This window comes from Argopecten irradians, chromosome 4 (assembly GCF_041381155.1).
Source record: "Argopecten irradians isolate NY chromosome 4, Ai_NY, whole genome shotgun sequence".
NCBI classification, from domain to species: Eukaryota; Metazoa; Mollusca; class Bivalvia; order Pectinida; family Pectinidae; genus Argopecten; species Argopecten irradians.
The window spans coordinates 34,944,103-34,964,569 of record NC_091137.1 but is presented as its reverse complement, the minus strand read 5'-3'; the positions used below and the strand labels follow the sequence as shown (position 1 = coordinate 34,964,569).

At 31.5% G+C, this 20,467-nt stretch overlaps 1 protein-coding gene across 2 annotated transcripts; it reads right to left on the bottom strand.

Moving 5' to 3' along the window:
* Positions 1-61: 61 nt before the first annotated feature.
* On the bottom strand, positions 62-19,035 carry LOC138321441 (procollagen galactosyltransferase 1-like). 2 transcript variants are annotated; one of them, XM_069265138.1, is made up of 15 exons: positions 18,757-19,035; positions 17,141-17,250; positions 16,137-16,252; positions 15,601-15,665; positions 14,740-14,815; positions 14,309-14,513; positions 13,813-13,932; positions 13,002-13,046; positions 8,433-8,509; positions 7,812-7,918; positions 7,068-7,142; positions 6,549-6,606; positions 5,818-5,945; positions 4,975-5,178; positions 62-4,507 (listed from the first exon to the last, which is right to left on the bottom strand). In XM_069265138.1, the coding sequence occupies exons 1-15, from the start codon at positions 18,990-18,992 to the stop codon at positions 4,321-4,323; spliced, it is 1,809 nt and encodes a 602-aa protein (XP_069121239.1). In that variant the 5' UTR covers positions 18,993-19,035; the 3' UTR covers positions 62-4,320. The 2 variants fall into 2 exon arrangements, with proteins under 2 accessions (XP_069121239.1, XP_069121241.1); XM_069265140.1 differs by lacking the exon at positions 13,002-13,046.
* Positions 19,036-20,467: the final 1,432 nt, after the last annotated feature.

The window sequence follows — 20,467 nt, the reverse complement described above, 5'->3', positions numbered from 1 at the left end:
GTAATGGAGATTTTGTTCACTATGCAATGTACATCTCGAATGAAAGAAAAATCAACACACATTTTAACTTGAAAATATTTTATGTAACAATACGCAGATTTATAAAGACAGTATTGGCGCTGAGCTAAATGGCGATAGCTATGTACTGCAACACACATGTTACTTCTGAACATTGGGTTTAGTGACAGACCACAGATATGTAAATACGTACTATAGGTATACCGGTAAGTATTCGTAAGTTTAAATAGTTGAGCTGTCTTAAATAATCTTGATAATGAGGAACATTGGCACAATCAGTAAAATTTCTTAATTCGTAATCATTAAGCTAGAAACAAAAAATATCAATAACAACTAATTTCTAACTAACTCTCTAAGTTGAAAGTAGCATGCATAGAAAAAAATTCCAGTATAAAGTGATACAAAAAGTATTAACCATAAAGGCCGTCGGTGAAAATGACAAAATTTGAGATTGTTAACAAAAATTGAGGAGATATAAATAACAACAAAGCATTAATCTTTCAATAAAAGTTGGGTATTAAAAACGTGTTTCCTTTAACAACCATAATATTGCTGTGACATCCAGATCCAGAATTTATGTTTCCTTTTTAACTTTAACTAATTTTTCTTGAAACTCATGAAACTCGGAGGAAACAAAAGTCAATCACCATAAAATTAAAGTAAGTATACTTCAGTTTGGCAGAAAATCCTGAAAGAGGTTGGTCATTTTCTAGCTTTCATGATCATTGTTTTAACTACAAAATCATCTGTAATGAAATATAAAATAATCTCTAACCTATATACTTAACAAATAATAACAAAAAATAGGTGGGACAATCGTAACAATGGCACTGTGGAATAAAGCTACATATAAAATGGTGGGTTTTACTACAGATTTTGATTTTCAAATCATAGGTAAACTTTCAGAATACCATAAACGTGGACATTTATGCAACTGGTAATTTTTATATCATTAATTAATAAGCAAATGCCATTTTACAGAGAAAATTTCCTCCACATATAGTATTTTGTGTATATGAAACCATGTTAGCATGTGAATTAATCTCAAAATCATAAAATAGAAAATTAACATTTGCCAATAAAACCACATTTATAGTAGTAGCATCCATTACAATATATTAGACATAAAACATGAGATTAGTAGAAGCTAGTAGAAACAAGAGCTGTTGGAGAACAGCAAAGCTCGCCTATTCAGAAGAAGTTGATGTTCAAGTATCTACTATTTAAACATGGAAATATGACAAATTAACAGACTCAAAAACCCCCTAAAGGGCCCCAAATTGGTTGTATTATCACGTTCAGCATCTATACACATTAGGTAGGAAAATAAAATCATAAACATTTATGATGACTTAAGCTTAAACAATTGACGAAACAGAAACTTGCTCAAAAACTTTAACGTGAAATGGGACGCCAACGCTGACGCCGACGCCGGGGTGACAACATTAGCTCCCCCTATTCTTCGAATAGGCGAGCTAAAAAATAGCATAAAAAGCTAATACTAATACCTTCATTAACATTATACATACTTATCATTATTATGCATTCAAATAATCATACAGATTCCATCTATTGCCATTTTAATGTGATTATATTTTTACATAATATCGGCAGGGATTGTGGCAGACATAGGTAAATAGGTCCTATCACACATCACGTTACAGTTTTAAGGCACTGTTTTTACAACAAAAATCATTCACAGTAACCATTAACCAGGTAATTTTCCCATCGACTTGATAAAAACTATCAATGTGTGAAGGATAAACATGCCCAGCTAAAGCAGACAGTGACAGAACAAACATGGCTAGCACCATATACCCATCATTACATTGAGGCGCACAGAAAAGTGCATTTTTATATAATGACTTTAGAAACACTGGTTTCTCACTAGATTGGTTTTATATGACAAGTTAAACCTTCAACTTTGGCTGCTATATTCCTAATAATAGAAGTCTAAACACTACAAAATGTATACAAGTACGATATATGTTGTAAATAAGAACACAATCCATTGGTGGCCTGCAAATTAAATGAGAATTAAAATAATGAATCATTTCACATATAATTCCAGTTATAACCCATTCTTACAATCATCCCAAAAACAATTTATATACATGATCAGTTTAATGATTTAATTTCATATTTCAGTTTTTTTTTTCAAATACATTTATTACTGTAGTTGAAAAAACTAATAGCTTTAATTCAATAAAGAGGATGAAGAATTGTTTGAATTGGAAATAAAGGTCACTTTCCAAAAAATTCTAATTTCTCAAAATTTCCTTTTTATTCACACCTCCATCAAAAGAATTTTTTCCATCACAAGTGAGTGAAAATGCTGATTATTAGTAGAAAAGCCATTTAAAGAATTAGTATATAGATCAAACATAATTATTAAAGACATGGAATTATCGGGATAGTGATGTAATTTGGACCATGTAAATCATGAAAATACAATTCAACCTGTGATTTTCATGCTTTTGTTATACAAGACATCAAATTAACACAGATTAATGGAATTTGTAAATATGTATCATCAATACAACCTATTTGTATATCACGATCAGATGTTCGTTTCATTTACTCGTATAACATTAAAATATAACAAATATATCCGCTACTGCCTACCAACCTATATCTATACAATGTACATATCTATTTGCAGATTTACTGTATAATGTCTAATATGGCAGTAAAGAGTAGAATTATTGCTGAAGATGGCAATTATTTCATAAAGTTTAGAAAACAAATTATCAGATGGTGGTACTATTCAGTGCCAGGACACTTTACCTGTCCTGTTAGGTTCTTCGCCCAATTTTTCCTTCTAATGCACTGAATGAATATCAACTGAAATTTTATATAGTTACATGATATACATACAATTTATTTTCACATATAGTATTTCATCTTTGTGTTATTTTCAACATACACACAAATACATAAATTTGCAATTTTGGACTCTTTACTGATAATGTGACTAATCCACTTATAATGTGATACCTGATAAGATTTGTGCAGGACTATTGTTTCTATTGGTGATGGAATGATGCTGAAAGATGATTGATATCAAGGGCTAACATCAATTCAGCGGAAAGATTACAAAGATTATGTTCCGACACCACTGGATATACTAGTCCCACACAAACATTATCGTGTATCACATGGTACATGAATTAGTCCCAATGTGCATTCATATGTTTTATACAACCATTCATAAAACATTTGAATTCAAGATCAATCTTCCGAAATTATTCCAAAATTTGTCTCACGCAAAAAAAGTAAGTGGTTTAAAAAACAGTATGTTAAAAGCTTAGTGCACATTGGTTTTGTTTTAGCTGTTTGGTCTCAATGTATGCCACACAATAGTTTTTGACAGCCATTCTGTGGTGTATATCCTTAAAAGGCATTATAGAGTATATCCATTAAGATCTAGAGAATGGCCCTGAGAAATTACATGACATATTATAATATCAGATAAATCACCTCATTCTTGTCGTCAAAAAGCTTATTTACAAATGGAGGAATCATTATACAAATGTACCATGACAGGTATGTTGTGGTCCGACAGGTACTTATTTAGATTACAGGTATGATTGACATGTAATTTGATAGGTGGGAATAAGGTAAAGAACTGTAAAATTACTGAAATATAGGAATAATCTTAAGTAGTAGAAAGAGCAGGTTAGCTAATAAAACACACAGATACTGGTGAAAATGCCAGTGAAGGGATGTATACTTGAACTGAGGTTCATAGATATTTTGACATTATTGGTTTTTTGTTTTGTTTTTTTGGTTTTTTTTTAACTTCTAGGGAAATAGTAAATATCCCTACATTTTCACATGAAAATGAAATAGAATTTATCAATAAATGGATTTCAGTTGTCCACAACTTGGATTTCTTCTTTATGTAAAGATAGAATATATTAATAAACTGGTTGATCAATGTTTAATATAAAAAATGAAAGGTTCACTGAAAACTGGCCCCACTTTGATATCTTTGGTGATAATATTTACCATATTACACAAAAAAGAACTCTCAGACAAGTTACAATGAATAAGCCAGAATGACTACATACCTTAAAATAGGAAGGAGTGCTGTGTTATAACAAAACATTGACTTTACATTTTCTTTGGCAAGAATAAAGCTTGATTTAGTAAGTTAACTTGGTTCTTTAGTTTTACACATCTTTGGTTACATAATCTTAAACATAAATGATTGTATTAGAAAAATAGAAATCTCTATCACAGTACCCACAAACAAGATGGTCGAGAGCTAGAATCGATATATCTGTGCAGGTACAGTGGTCATAATTCATCCCGATTGTTGTGCTGTTTGTTGGTCGTACTGATGATCTCTTCGGAGATGGTGACAGAGTCTTCGGTGTCGGAGAAATAGCTCTGTTCACCTGTGTAGTGGGTTGGAAACACAAGGAAGGGGTAGGCAGACAATCCTATCATGTCTCGTGGTGAAAACTGCTCTTTCCAGCTTGCCCTGAAATGGACACACAAACAATATATATAAGCTGTTGATTCACCATTGCTAAAAAAAAAAGAAAAAAAAGTCGTGGCAGTTTTACTTATGCATGTTTATAATTTTTGCTTTAAAATAATTAAATTTTTCAAACTCTCTGCATTCTTAAAGACACATGTAGTACAGTTTATGTTTTACCATTTGATTCCACGAAATCTATTTGAATAGGGTATGTGGTTAAAGTATTCAGGTATATTAAGACTAGCTCTCCAACAATAGGTTGGGAGTATGAAGTCTATATGGAGCAGTTGCCAGGTAATAGTGATCAGAAAGTCGGACTCTTTTCTATAGTATTCCATCATTCCTCCACCTCCAAACCTTGCACATCAACTAAAAAAATGTGATATTGTACTGAGCAAAATATACCCCCAACACGACCCTCAAAAGGCATTATTCACTCAGGGTGTTTTTCAAGGAGCAATACTTACTCTGGATGTTTGTCAAACATGATGGGTAGGTACTCGTCGACAGGAATCATCTTTCTGAGTGGTTCCTGCTGGAGAAGTTTCCTGGCCCCTCGGTCAGACAGTATGTAACTCAGTGTCCAGTACGAGTAGCTTGGCCACACTAGACTCTGTGATCCCTTCACATAGGTTTCCTCCGACAACTTTAGTCGCTTACGACCCAGATAACTAGAATAAATGAAAATATTCCTCATACAACTTCATATAATTAACACAATCACCTCTAGAAATTAATAATGAACTGCTAGTCTTTGAATAAGAATTGTCCAAATGTGTCTTGAGGGGTGGGTGAACTAAAGATGACTAAGCAGTAAACTAAAGAAATGATCAACACTTTCTTCTGATGAATCCTCACATTCTCGTTACTGTGTATGATTTTCAATAACTCATAACTACTGTGAAAGTTTAATTTTCTTTGCAGAGTTGGACATTTTCCCTTATTTCACATCCAATAAATCTATATGGATATATCCATGTGCGAAAGTGTCAACAAGTTCTAATTTTGACATAAAAATAAGTAAACCATCGGAGCACAGCATAATAACTATAAGATAGCGAACAGTTCGAAAGCGGACTCAGCAAAAACATCCACACATGAATTTTTTTTACAGTATTTTCAATCTTTCCAAAATGGTATATGTCATTACTCTTGCAAGATAGCAACCCCCCAGTTGCAGTTAAAATAATTATTTTGCATGAAAGTCCCTACATTCCTACAATTCGTTTAATTTCTGCTATCACTGTCAAATTAAAACCTATCATTGCTACAGTTATTTTGATTCCTAGAATTATCTATATTAAACGTACAGTAAATCCCAATCTGGAACAAGTTGTTCCACTTCTGCCAATAGACGTCTCAGTTTGGTTTTAAAGTATGGCTCAAATCGCACATCATCCTCGAACACCAGTGTAGTTTTCAATCCTTTATCAAGGATCTGGAACAATACAAATTCATAGATATTAATACTTTGTTCCATTATCATCATCTAATGAGCATTTATTAATTCATGTACAGAAGTAAATGGTATACATATTTCCTGACAAAGTAAAACCTGTTTTAGTGACCACCTCTGTACAAAGACCACCTGCTTAATAAGACAATATTTCTAAGGTCCAAAATGGTAAATTTCAACTTTGTCTATAAAGTCCACCTAGCTATATAGATGATTTTTCCTCAGTCCCTTGGGTGATTTCACATTGTATGTGTCAAAAACTATTTTTTTCACCAACAAATTAAGCAAAGGTAAATAATGAAGTATGTGACTCACAAAACTTAATAAACAGGTTCTAGTATTATCTCAACTCTGAACAAAAGTTGATTTAAAATTTCTTTGTTTAAAACAATCTTTTCTGTAATCTCTAAAACACTTTTAAGTTTTCAACTCTATTTGACTTTACATTGTATCTCATATGATACATGTATATGTTTTATTGTATTTCATCAGATGACTTCTAGGACTCAAAACATTTTTTTCAATATTTGTGATATTCAAACCGAGACGCAAAGTACATGTTAATGAAATGGTTATGAAAATTACCTCTTTCCAGATGAAATAGTGGCTGAGAAAGCATCCAATTTCTCCCATAGTCAGTTTTCTAAAACAAATAATTCTATTGTTATTAACATTTATCTTTAGTAAATCTTTACTTGATTCATATCTGTAATATAGTCATCTAGCCGGTCAGGGTTTGATCCCTGACAAGGACATGAAAAGGTTAGGGGGTTACCTGCCCGATCACATGGGTTTTCTACGTCACTCTGGTTTCCTCCCACACTAAGGCCCCTCGCGTGCTTACATCCAGGCCATCCAGAGTGATTTGCATAATCTGTATAACTTGTTTTGCAATCAATATCAAATTAATAAAGTTTATTTTTAACTTTTCAAATTAGCGTCATTATTGCAACTATTCAGAGCATTTCAGACGAAATACATGTACTGTAAACCATCTGATTTTGGTTGCAACTTTTTTTTCATATTTTCCAGCACAAAAACATGTATCATAGTGAATGTCCCTGATGCAGTCTGGTTCGGGTATCTTGTTCCTGAGATAGTTACCTGCCAGCGTAGGGGTCAGCATATCCGTCCATCATCTCCACCCCAAGTTTTTCTAGGTAAGTGGCATTCAACTCTCTGTAAGAAACCGAGAAAATATTTCTCATAAGACAATTTATTACTTGCTATAAACATCAAAAGACAATTTATTACTTGCTATAAATTATATAAGATAATTTATTACTTGCTATAAACATCAAAAGACAATTTATTACTTGCTATAAACATCAAAAGACAATTTATTACTTGCTATAAATTATATAAGATAATTTATTACTTGCTATAAACATCAAAAGACAATTTATTACTTGCTATAAACATCAAAAGACAATTTATTACTTGCTATAAATTATATAAGACAATTTATTACTTGCTATAAACATCAAAAGACAATTTATTACTTGCTATAAACAGCTTATCTTAATTATGTACCAACATCAACATAAGTCATCAGCTCTGTTAAATGTATTAATTCCAAAACAAATATTTTGCATGCAGTATAACTGAAATTACAGCAATAGGATGTCTTTTGAAAACAACATTAAGCCCATGTCTCTTCCTTTCAATACAGCACTCTTCCATTTTGACTTTTGACAACGGGATAATTTAAATTTTAGTGAATTAGAATTTTGCAAAATGGCTATTACTGCATATATAATTATTATATTACTAATTTCTAAGATGAAATTTTCATGACCACACCATGTACTGCCAATCACAGAAATTACAGACTTCATGGTAACATACCTCCCATCTATAGCATCAAAGATGGTTACTTGGAGTCCCAGTTCTTTCAGAGATCGGAGCATTCTCTCACGCCGCTGAGGTCTTCGAACAAGGTTTATCATATATATCTAAGGAAAGAAACACTAGTTTTTAATTATAAGGAGGATAATTCAGATCTTTTTGGGACACACAGAAGTTGTTTCCCCTTATAAACCGTTTTCATTAATACTTTGTATTAACTATTAAAGAAGATACCACCTGTAAATTAAAAAAAAAAAAATATCAAGAAAATAAGCATTTAGTTAACATAATTAACCCAATAAGTCGCTGCCCACCTCTGCACTATGTCATAGCAAAACTGAATCAAAAGAACCAGTACACTATATGGCTTTGAATTAAGTTGGGCATTGTTCTCAGTAATCTTGAAAGGAAGTCTCTATTGGACTCTGATTGGTGCTTTTTACTGCTGGGCTGCCTTTAGTATTGCTATGACATAATCTAGGCATGAATACAACCACATTGATAGTGAACCCTGGAATATTGAGGATGTCATTGTCTGTGTTTCAACAAAAAGCACTGCTTAGATTCATGTTGTTAAACCAACAGCTAAACATAACATTAACTATTATGAAAAAATCCTACCTCATCAAAGGCCATTTTATCTGGCACCACTTCCTTTACATCTACATGTGGTGACCTAACCAGGGGAGGTCTCTTCACTGTAAGGAAAAAATAAAATAGGGCCTTCTTATTGGTTGAAATTAATGGTTACTATCAGATTGTCTATTATTCATGAAATACATACAGAATGTGATACAGTGGTAAACTATTCATGAATGGTAAATTGTATATGTATACAAGTTATGTGTATGAAGTGTTAGAGTGACAAAGTACATAGTTAAATGCAAGTACACTGTACAATAACAATTAAAGGGTGCACTAAAGTTCTCCAAATGTTTATCAGATAAATCTGTTTACTTTGGTGATAAATATAGTGAAATGAATAATAATTTATATAGTAATTATAAAAGTGTATACAGTGTATAGGCTGTGACTCTTCACATTGGTGTTACATATAGTATATGTGCATTTATTATGTAATGTGCATGTGACATATACATGACTGATATCATTGAGCTGATCATTTGCTCAAAATCAGTCTTTTTTGGTAATACAAAAGAAAATATGCATTAGTTGTAATTCATCTATTCTAAGATAACATTTTTGATATAAAACAAGAGCAATAAACTAGCGATATAAAAGTGATCTTGCTGCTTACCATTCCGCGAATGTAACTAATTTGTTCTACTAGTTTCTAGCCTGTCCTCTGTCACTCTCATTTCAATTGAATAAACTAGAAATATATGTCGACATATTTAAGTGACCTAGTCTCCATATATATCAGGCTGTGGCAAGATGCAAAGGGACAGCAACGCGGTATACCAGACATTACATTGAAATTATACTACAGCTCCATTGGCTAACCATGAAAATTGTACCAATGAAATAATTCTAAATCACAAACTGTTGAAAAAAGTACCCATGAATATTTCATGACATGCAGCATATAAAATTGCCAAGTTATATGTTATAATTTGAGCTTATAGCAAATAGTTATAAGATAAGTATAATAGGATTAATATAATTTGTTGTTAGTTTATCACAAATATAGGAATTAATATTATAATGTGAATATTCAAGTAAATATGTTAAAAAAGCAATATATTGTACTCCCAGTAATGTCAACCTTCATAAACTGCTGATGAAGAATGTCCTGGACAAATCTTTCAGTGTATAAGTTTTACTGCATTCTTTAAATTTATTGCAATAAAACCCAATATGCAAACCAATATACCGGTACAGGAAACAGTATCTACATGGTTTCATCAAATTAAAATCAAAGTAATATTTCTTTTTAATAGTAGACTGCTGTTTGGAAAACCTATAATATTGCAATAAATCAATTCATCAAAACTGTTTAATAATTACAAATAGAATTTTGTTTTTATCTAGATTATTTATAGCTACTTTTGTCAACATTCACAAGGCCAATAACTCCGTCTCAGAAGGTAGATAATCACATTTTAATGAGGAGACAATCAGCGTCCACGTGTTATGTATATATCAATTGCAGAATGACAAGATTAATTATTAAATAATAAATATTTGAATCAAGACCATTAAGCTAATAAAGTCCTCCATTTGATATATTGGTGACATTCATAGACCATATAATTACCATATTGCATGCTTTAATTTGGTAGTTTCAAGATACCGAAATGATGCAGGGTCAAGTTCAATGTAACGTCAATTAGTCCTACTTTCTGTTGATAATGACATCACAAAAATCATGTCAAAAGAATGACGTCACAATTACAGAAAGGTGGAACTAATCGATGGTAAATCATGATTTACTTATATTGATTTGGTATCATGAAATTTATGTATTCCTCAATGCCTGTATCTTTCCAATAAATAAATAAAGCAGCATTTGATTTCAAGCTCCTTAGCCACAGTTATCTTTAACAACAAATATATGTTTGTACTATGTAGATATTAATTCCATCACAGAAAATGATGTTTCTACATTATAGATGTTATTCTATCACAGAGAGAATGATGTTTCTACTATGTACAAGTTAATTCTATCACAGAGAATGATGTTTCTACTATGTACAAGTTAATTCTATCACAGAGAATGATGTTTCTACTATGTACAAGTTAATTCTATCACAGAGAATGATGTTTCTACTTAAGTTATGTTTTACTTCTAATTCTCAAGAGAATGATGTTTCTACTATGTACAAGTTAATTCTATCACAGAGAATGATGTTTCTACTATGTACAAGTTAATTCTATCACAGAGAATGATGTTTCTACTAGTTACAAGTTAATTCTATCACAGAGAATGATGTTTCTACTATGTACAAGTTAATTCTATCACAGAGAATGATGTTTCTACTATGTACAAGTTAATTCTATCACAGAGAATGATGTTTCTACTATGTACAAGTTAATTCTATCACAGAGAATGATGTTTCTACTATGTACAAGTTAATTCTATCACAGAGAATGATGTTTCTACTATGTACAAGTTAATTCTATCACAGAGAATGATGTTTCTACTATGTACAAGTTAATTCTATCACAGAGAATGATGTTTCTACTATGTACAAGTTAATTCTATCACAGAGAATGATGTTTCTACTATGTACAAGTTTAATTCTATCACAGAGAATGATGTTTCTACTATGTACAAGTTAATTCTATCACAGAGAATGATGTTTCTACTATATAGATGTTAATTCTATCACAGAGAATGATGTTTCTACTATGTACAAGTTAATTCTATCACAGAGAATGATGTTTCTACTATATAGATGTTAATTCTATCACAGAGAATGATGTTTCTACTATGTACAAGTTAATTCTATCACAGAGAATGATGTTTCTACTATATAGATGTTAATTCTATCACAGAGAATGATGTTTCTACTATGACAAGTTAATTCTATCACAGAGAATGATGTTTCTACTAATAAGAATTGTTAATTCTATTCACAGAGAATGATGTTTCTACTATGTACAAGTTAATTCTATCACAGAGAATGATGTTTCTACTATGTACAAGTTAATTCTACTACACAGAGAATGATGTTTCTACTATATACAAGAGTGTTACATTCTAATTCACAGAGAATGATGTTTCTACTATGTACAAGTTAATTCTATCACAGAGAATGATGTTTCTACTATGTACAAGTTAATTCTATCACAGAGAATGATGTTTCTACTATGTACAAGTTAATTCTATCACAGAGAATGATGTTTCTACTATGTACAAGTTAATTCTATCACAGAGAATGATGTTTCTACTATGTACAAGTTAATTCTATCACAGAGAATGATGTTTCTACTATGTACAAGTTAATTCTATCACAGAGAATGATGTTTCTACTATGTACAAGTTAATTCTATCACAGAGAATGATGTTTCTACAATATAGATGTTAATTCTATCACAGAGAATGATGTTTCTACTATGTACAAGTTAATTCTATCACAGAGAATGATGTTTCTACTATGTACAAGTTAATTCTATCACAGAGAATGATGTTTCTACTATGTACAAGTTAATTCTATCACAGAGAATGATGTTTCTACTATATAGATGTTAATTCTATCACAGAGAATGATGTTTCTACAATATAGATGTTAATTCTATCACAGAGAATGATGTTTCTACTATGTACAAGTTAATTCTACACAGAGAATGATGTTTCTACTATGTACAAGTTAATTCACCACAGAGAATGATGTTTCTACAATATAGATGTTAATTCTATCACAGAGAATGATGTTTCTACTATGTACAAGTTAATTCTATCACAGAGAATGATGTTTTTTCTATATATGTACAAGTTAAAATTCTATCACAGAGAATATGTTTCTACTATGTACAAGTTTCTACACACAGAGAATGATGTTTCAATTATGTACAAGTTAATCACAGTTGTTTCTACCTAACCCAAGTTAAAATTCTACTGTCTACTAAGCTGGTATTGTAAACTGACTTGCTGAGATAACGCCGGTCAATAAGTCACACTACATGCTAGGACATTAAGCAGACAATAGTTGAGATTAAATACAGACACAAAGTTAGGAGCATATCTAGAAGTAAAATCCATGAATAGGAATACAATTCCAATTCAGGGCTAACATTCTACCCTTGATTAATTAGTAGCTTTAATTTCATACATAAATGTCAAAGATACCGTTACATTTAAGCTCAAAATTTCAGTTGAAGAATTTTAATCAACGGATACCTAGTGTATATCTTTAAATTGTGTATCAATTTTTCCAGTAGTCTCAAAATGTTTTACAATATAACCAAGTTGTAAAAAATTGCAAACTTTTATAAAATCTGCTATTTGAACTAAAAACAGCACTTTTTACATACTCCAATGTATTTTTTTCTTTAACTCACAGTCATATTATACGAAACATTGATGAAAAGTTTAAAACAAAAAGTGTTTTTTTAATGTACTTTCTATTTTTATGTATAGCAGTTTGACAATGTACAGATGAAAGTAAAAACCCTATTCAGTTCCATGCATCAGGGGAATTCCTTGTAAGATGTCTGACAATGGAACCTTCTGCCAGGCAATTCTATAATTACAGGGATCTGGATATATATACAAGCCATGTATACCTGGGTATCGACGTGGTCCTAGCTCCTCAAATATAAAGTCAGCATCTGACCACCAATGTAGAAAATACTTACATATTCAACACAAAAAATGTGGACATGTCTGCAGTTTTGTACACCTATATCCTAATATAGCACTACATAGTTATCTCCCCTAGGTTATCGCCTACAAATTACAGCAAATGAAAAATTGACAAAATTCATGGCCAACATTTCATTTTGACAAAGAATATTTAGCATTCTCCTTTTCCCTCTAAAAGCAAAGTTTGCACTAAAATCTCAACATAGTAAAAGTAATTGGATTGAAATATGCATACACAAAATACTTTTGAAAAGAAATTAAAATTGAATCATGTACAAAAAGAAAAAAACAAAATTACAAAAAAATTACTTTATTCATCACTTTGAACAATATAGGTAATATCAATTTTTACTAAAACATAATTTGTTACCATTTCTGTAAACCAACTAGTTTTTGTGTGCGATTAAATTTTGTGTATCTCATGAGCGATCACAGGTGTTGAAAATCAATCGCCACAAAAGAGTGTGAACTACAAGTACAATAGAGTAATTAAGTGTAAACTGTGAATTTTGTCGTGAAATTTAGCTGCCACGAAAAAAGGTTGGTTTACAGTAATGACTACATCAACCTAGATGATTAACTCAATCACCAATAAAAATTTCATTATGGACTGGTCTAGTCTTTGATTTAGAAGAGTCTAAATGTGTCTTTGGGGGGTGAATGAGTTAATTTCAAGGATGAATGTATGAGGAGTTGAATGTGTTGGAGACTATAGAGACATCCTGTACTTACCATCAGCCTCCAGTTTAACATAAGTGAAATGATCCCTCTCCTCCTGCAGCGTGTGGTAGTAGTCTAGAGGAATCAACACCTTACCGAAGTACTCCGTGTTTAAAACATACATGTAGAGACCTGTTAATGATAATTAATTATTCACCCAGACTGTCACAAAAAATATCAGTGACACATGCACTTACATAATCCAAATACAGTACAGGATCCCACAGTATTTGAATCTACTGAACCCCTCCAGGACGCTTACATCTGGGCCATTGAGAGTGAAATACATAAAGTGTGTAACTTATTCTCAATCGATGTAAAATGAAATAAAGTTTATATATTATATATGCAATATTCCTTGAGCTACCTAGGCTAAAGATACAACATGGTGCATTTTAGCATGCACAACTAAAATGTTGAAATCCCAATGTGTATTACATACCAGTACATGTCAAAAACATGACACATAATCCTTAAGTACAAACCCTTTCATTGTTGTCATACATACCAGCTGCTTTAACAGAGTAGGCGAAGATAATGATATCATCATAAGGACCATCGTAGTTCTCCGGCGCCGGATAGTAGGCAATCTGTCCCGTCTGTAAGTGTCGCAGATTGATGAGAAGGGCCGAGTGTACCATAGGAACTTGTAAACAGCCAATAATCTCTCTGTGTACCATATCAAAGTAGTCATCAGATCTTTCGTAGTATCCCTGCAAAGTAGGAGATGTAGTATAATGAAATATTGATATTAACAGTTGAATAATATAATTTCAATATGGATGCAGGAATCATCTTCCAATCATCTCACTGTAATTCTCTACATGTACAAACAGTCCCAAACAGGAGTTAAACCTTCATGCTTTTTGATTGAAATAACAAAACACATTGCCTGATAGAAGAACGCATTGATATGAGTGAATCCCCCATAATACTTACAGAATCAGTCATACCGCCCCAGAAATTGGAGTAGGTGTCACCTATACTGGCATTCAGCATCGGAGCCACTATTGTTCTGCAACAAACCAATACATCAAAAGTTTATCTGAAATATCACATCAATACCTTGTATACAGGGCTCGAATTTCAGGCTGTTTTACTTGCTTTTTGCAAGTAGATATACCAGAATAGCAAGTGGAAAAAATATGCACTTGCTTATTTTAGCAAGTGGTTTTTATCAGGGACAACTGTAAAAATGGCATAATGATAGAGAAAAATTGTTGTAATAGAAAATATGGGGGCCCAGTTCTTACAGTAATGTTGTTGATATTTATTATGTACAAAATGTACTTATACACCTCACATTATCATGCAAAAATGAAGGATTTTATTTATAACATAACTGTAATTTGAATACAGATATTAATTATAAGTAAAAAATATATTTTAGCAAGTACAAATTTATGGCACTTGCTATTTTTAGCAAGTGGCAAAAAATGTAAAATTCGAGCCCTGGTAATATATATTCTTTAATACTTGATAGAACAGCAGACTAATTTGGACGACAGTGTAGTTTTCTTACATTTTGTAATGTGTGTGCTACTATGTGTGGTCTTACATTGAAAGGAAACAGTACATGTCTGAGCATGGGGTGTAGCTACATACAGCCTTACCATCGGCCAATTTGTTAATTTGAGTTCTGGAAAGATTTGTACTCTTGTGAGAGTAAATGAACAACAGCTAAGGTTAAACTTCCCTTGGTCGTATTGGTGTTGAACGTCACAGCATTATAATAAAAAGTGTATTTATAGCAAAATTATTTGAGAATAATATTGTTAGTTTTTCCTTTTAAAACAATACCTTTGCTCGTTCATTAAAAGAGTTAATGTCTGTGAATTTTCTAAGACAACATCAGCATCAAGCATCTGAAAAATGAATACATCAACACTACTAATAGTTGTGATATAAAGCAGGTATAATATTATAACACAGATTCCAAAAGTCTTCATAATTGTCAATTAATTCGAATAAAGCAGGTTAAACAGACAGACAGACTGACGTTATGAAAACCATGCAGGGTTCTCTCTATTCTTTTGAAAATTGGTAAATGGCTTGAATTACTAAGTGTGATCATTTTGTAATAGGTTACCCTATTAAATGCTTCTTCAATTTTTTTCAATTAAGTGCCCTGGGCACTTATTGGGTCGAATACGGCAAATGCAGAAAAGGACCACATACCATGCCAGTGTGAAATATATATATATATATTAATAAACTCTGACAACAGAATTAAAATCCTGGCCAGCTAGCTTGGTAAATGGCAAATGGCTTAACAACTGCATCATTTGACTTGAACCTTAGACAAATAAAACCCAAAGTTTCTCACTCTCACTTACAAACACATAGTCTGCCCATATTTGTCGTGCTGTGTCCAATGCTGCCTGACGAAGTTTGATGACATTAGTAAATCGCTCATCACTCCAGTCACATGGTCCTCGCTCATCCTCATATTCTTTTAGTGGATAAATATCTTATTTTTATTATGCCAAAAACTGTAAAATCACTTATTTTTCAATCTTCAATCAATATAATCAATCATTACAGGTGATCTATATCTTTAATTTCACCTGAAGTATTTTGTTAGTCCCAACCAAACATATTACTCGAAGAAAAGTTACTCAAAGATTTAACTTGGTTATGCTGTTTTTATATTAGAAATTTTGACTTTATATTTAAAGGGATAATTCAATCTAAGAGCACATCCAAATTTGCATATATATTGGAAACGAACCAGTTCTAATGGACATTTGATTAGTTGGTTTAACTGTGATATGTAAGAAAAGCCAACTGTAGTGAAATGTATGTTAAATGTTAAAACTCGCTTGCTGTCTGCCATTACACATTGTGGTCGGAAGTCTTGCATGCCGAACCCTGGCCCTTGCCAGTGTAGTAAAGAATTGTTTGTCCAGAACTACTCAAATCGCTCTTACAGTAGTGTTATACATGTTATATTTTATATTTGCTTAATCGTATTGATCAACAATTTGGAATTTCAACAATATCAATGAAAATACTTAACAATGTCATGGAATTTGTCAATATTTCTTGTTAACTTATATGTTTCATATGATAAGGAATGTGTAGAACAATACATTTATGTCATATTTTTCTTCGTGGTTATGTAACAAAATTAATCTCATTGAATTGTCCCTTTAAGAAAGAATAATAATAAAGTGGAGCAAAAATTTGATTGAAATATATTTTAAAATATATGGTAAATAAATAACAAATACATCCTTGATTTTTTTAAAAACATTAAATTCCCATATAAGAAGCTTTAAGACCAACAACAACAACACAAAATTGCTCGATATTATACTTTAACAGTAATAATAACTACCTTTGCTGTATTCATATTGAACATCAACCGAATGATACTGATTTTTCACGACTGCCAACCATTGTTTCAGCATAGGTATTGAGTCATCAGTGTTGTGATCACTTCGAATCCTGTTAAAGTAAATAAACATTAGCTATTATAGCAAAGTTCTTCAATCAAGAGAAAATTAAAATGTGCACCTGGTTCATTATAAAAATAATTGCTTCTAGTACAGTAAGTACTACAGCTAATTTAATACATGTTTTTACAAACAGCTAGTCAATCATTGAAAATCAACATTGATTGAAGCATTGAAAATATATTGATTCAATTCTGATATTATTACTCACTTCATTCACACACATAGTGTATGCTAATATTCATATAGCTTGATTCTAACATATTTTTAAATAAAAATTACTGATCAATAATTATAAATCGATCTATTGTAGATTTGTTTTAAAATAATGCTTTTCAATATTACTGGTCATTTAAACACTTGAAAGTAAAAACTGCATTAATCTGATTACTTCAGCTTCTTAAAGGGTCACTACCTTTCCGAAACGGCTTTTAATTTTTGAAATAGGAATGTAAAACAAAATTGATGATTTTATAGAATCACAAGTTATTAACTTACCCTTAATACAACACTTACCATCATCTACCTAACAATTTAGTTTTAATAAATCTAATGTTAATTTTCATAACGTGGGTTGCTTTATCTATGTTCCCCGCCTCCCTCCTAATTACTGTGCATTGGTTGATTACCACTGCGACAGACGGCAAAACAGTGACAAGAATCTTCACAGCTAACAAAGTTTACGCAGGGAATCCTTCATTTGGTCTTTGTTATAACCTCCTTTTAAAGCATTGATATACTTTTTCGTATACATGTATTATCATTGTTTTAAGAAACTTCTATTTTTTGTTTCGCAAAGGTAGCGGTCCACTAAAGTGTTTATATTTTTTTTCTGTAAATTAAAATATAATAAATATAAGATAATAAAATGAATCTCAATCCCAGGTTAAATCACTTACATATCTGGCCTCTACTAAATAACAAAGACGATTGTATTTTTTAACTAAAAATATTATAATTTTTTTTTATTTAATTTTTTTTTTAATTCAGTATGCTATGAATATATAATTTTCTTTTAGTTATAGCAACAGGTTTTCTTTTATATCAGCATAATATTAATAAGTTTCTGATAAATGTACAAGGCCATGTAATCAATATTATCTAAAATATTTAATGGTTTATAAATTACCCATGATTCATCTGTGCAGGCACTACACATTTTCATTAATACTTAAGTTTTTACTATAAATTACTCTAATGATTTATAATTATATTTTAATCTGGTATATGCATGGAGTATGTTTTCTTTTTTCAAACACAAACAACAATTCAAAACTCAAAAACTTTAAACTTATCATTCATAATAATTGGAAGATGGACAACTCCATACAATAATGTAACTTCCAGCATCTGTACCATTATCCAACCAATGAGAGTTCTCCAAATAAAATATTACTGTACCTATTCGCATACACATGGCTAACATCTAAACTCTTCGTATGAAGTTAATGAAATGATTTCACGTTTAGTAATTAATGTCCAATGAAATATTTTATACCATAACGCAATTCTGTCCTTTGGATAATCCAGTCTCTCCAAATACTCTAAAAACCACGGGAGTACGTGCTCTTTGTTTCGAACAAGAATTGCTATCATGACAGTTGGGTAGAAGCGCTCGGGATTATCATCCATATCGTCATTTTCATCGACTTCATCAGTTCTTGAGACGGTAAATAAACAGAAAAATAAAGAAAAGAAGATGACTTGGCGACACGTCAGCTGATTTACAGCCATTTTCTCTCAGCATCAACAGTTCCCGAACGTGGCTCTGTGTCAGTTGCACGCTTAACAAAAAGCTCAGTGCGCATGATCCTTTCAAGCGTTTCATGTGATATCGTTCACCTCAAGAAATGACAACAGAGAAGAAGAAGCAATGGCGGACTTTTTGAAGGGATTGCTTTAGGAGTTTATGTAAAATTTAGGTAATGCAACGGTCAATGCATGAAAAGCAAGATTTACTGTCAAATATAATGATAACCATGGGATATAAAGTCTAGCCCTGTCCTAAAAATGCAGCCCCACAATAATTTGAACATATCCCATGCCCTGAATCGGACAAGTAAGTCTGCATCAGGATGGTTCAGGCACAGGGGGCCAGTTCAATGAAATGGATGTGTCAAACATTTATTGATTTTGATGGATTGACTGATGAATAAAGCTTATAGGCCTAGTCATGTGGTTTTTTTTTGAAATACGAGATTTGAAAAATTATTTAAAAAATGGGTTATTAATTTACAGTTGTTTTGCCAGTTCCATTTGTTAAATCATCTACATCTACCAAATAATCGACCTACTTCATTTAAACATACTTCATTTTATCAAATAGAGTATAAAATTAATTATAAGTATTGATATCACTATTTTTTAATTTTATCGGGTTATGAAAAGAAAAATTGTTTGCAAACTTTTGTGAGAATCCGCGTAGCGGATTCACACAGTTTGCAAACAAATTTTTTTTCATACCCCGATAAAATTAAAAAATAGTGACATCAATGCTTAAATAATTTTCCATTCATACCAGGAACCAGAAACATATATACATCGAGATTGGCAACTCCACCATTTTTACGATTGGCAGATATGTACCCTAGGGTTTTTTAGATAAACTCTTTAATAGTTAAAATACAGCAATATATCTTAGATAAACAGATTGGACAATATGGAACGAACAGGAGATCAAATACAATATAAAGAGTGATTTCAGTTTACTATAATTAATATGTAACTAAATGATATTATGAGTCCAGCAAAGAGGATCTATAAGGAGCCTGTGCTGGAAAATATCATTAAGAATCATTAAGAATATATTATAAAAGTTCAGTGATTTTCAGATGGTTTGAGTACGATTTTGGAAAGAAAAAATAATATTTTAACTTATATATTAATAAAACAAAATGCACTTCCCGTTTTTGAATGTCTGATTTCCGAAAAACCAGGTAAAAAATAAAAAAAATATGCTTAGGCCAAAAAAAAAAAAAATTCTGTTCAGAGTTACCTGACCAACCCAATTTTTTTACCCCCCCGACCCTATTTTTTTTTCAACTTTTCTACTAAAAAATATTAAAAAGTTGGGATTTTGATTTCAGACTCCAGTTCATTATTGGCCGTCATTTTAGAGTGAAAAACATAAAAAAAAAAAAAAAAATCCTCCCGACCAACCGACCCTATTTTTTTGCCAATGTAACCCTAAACAAACATATTTTTTTTTG

Excerpts from the sequence above, each read along its gene's own strand:
- LOC138321441 (XM_069265138.1), bottom strand. The coding sequence starts at position 18,992 with ATGGCTGTAAATCAGCTGACGTGTCGCCAAGTCATCTTCTTTTCTTTA. Across the intron at positions 16,253-17,140 it reads TCAATATGAATACAGCAAAG|AATATGAGGATGAGCGAGGA; the intron begins GTAGTTATTATT and ends ATCCACTAAAAG. Across the intron at positions 5,946-6,548 it reads ACTATTTCATCTGGAAAGAG|ATCCTTGATAAAGGATTGAA; the intron begins GTAATTTTCATA and ends GTATTGTTCCAG.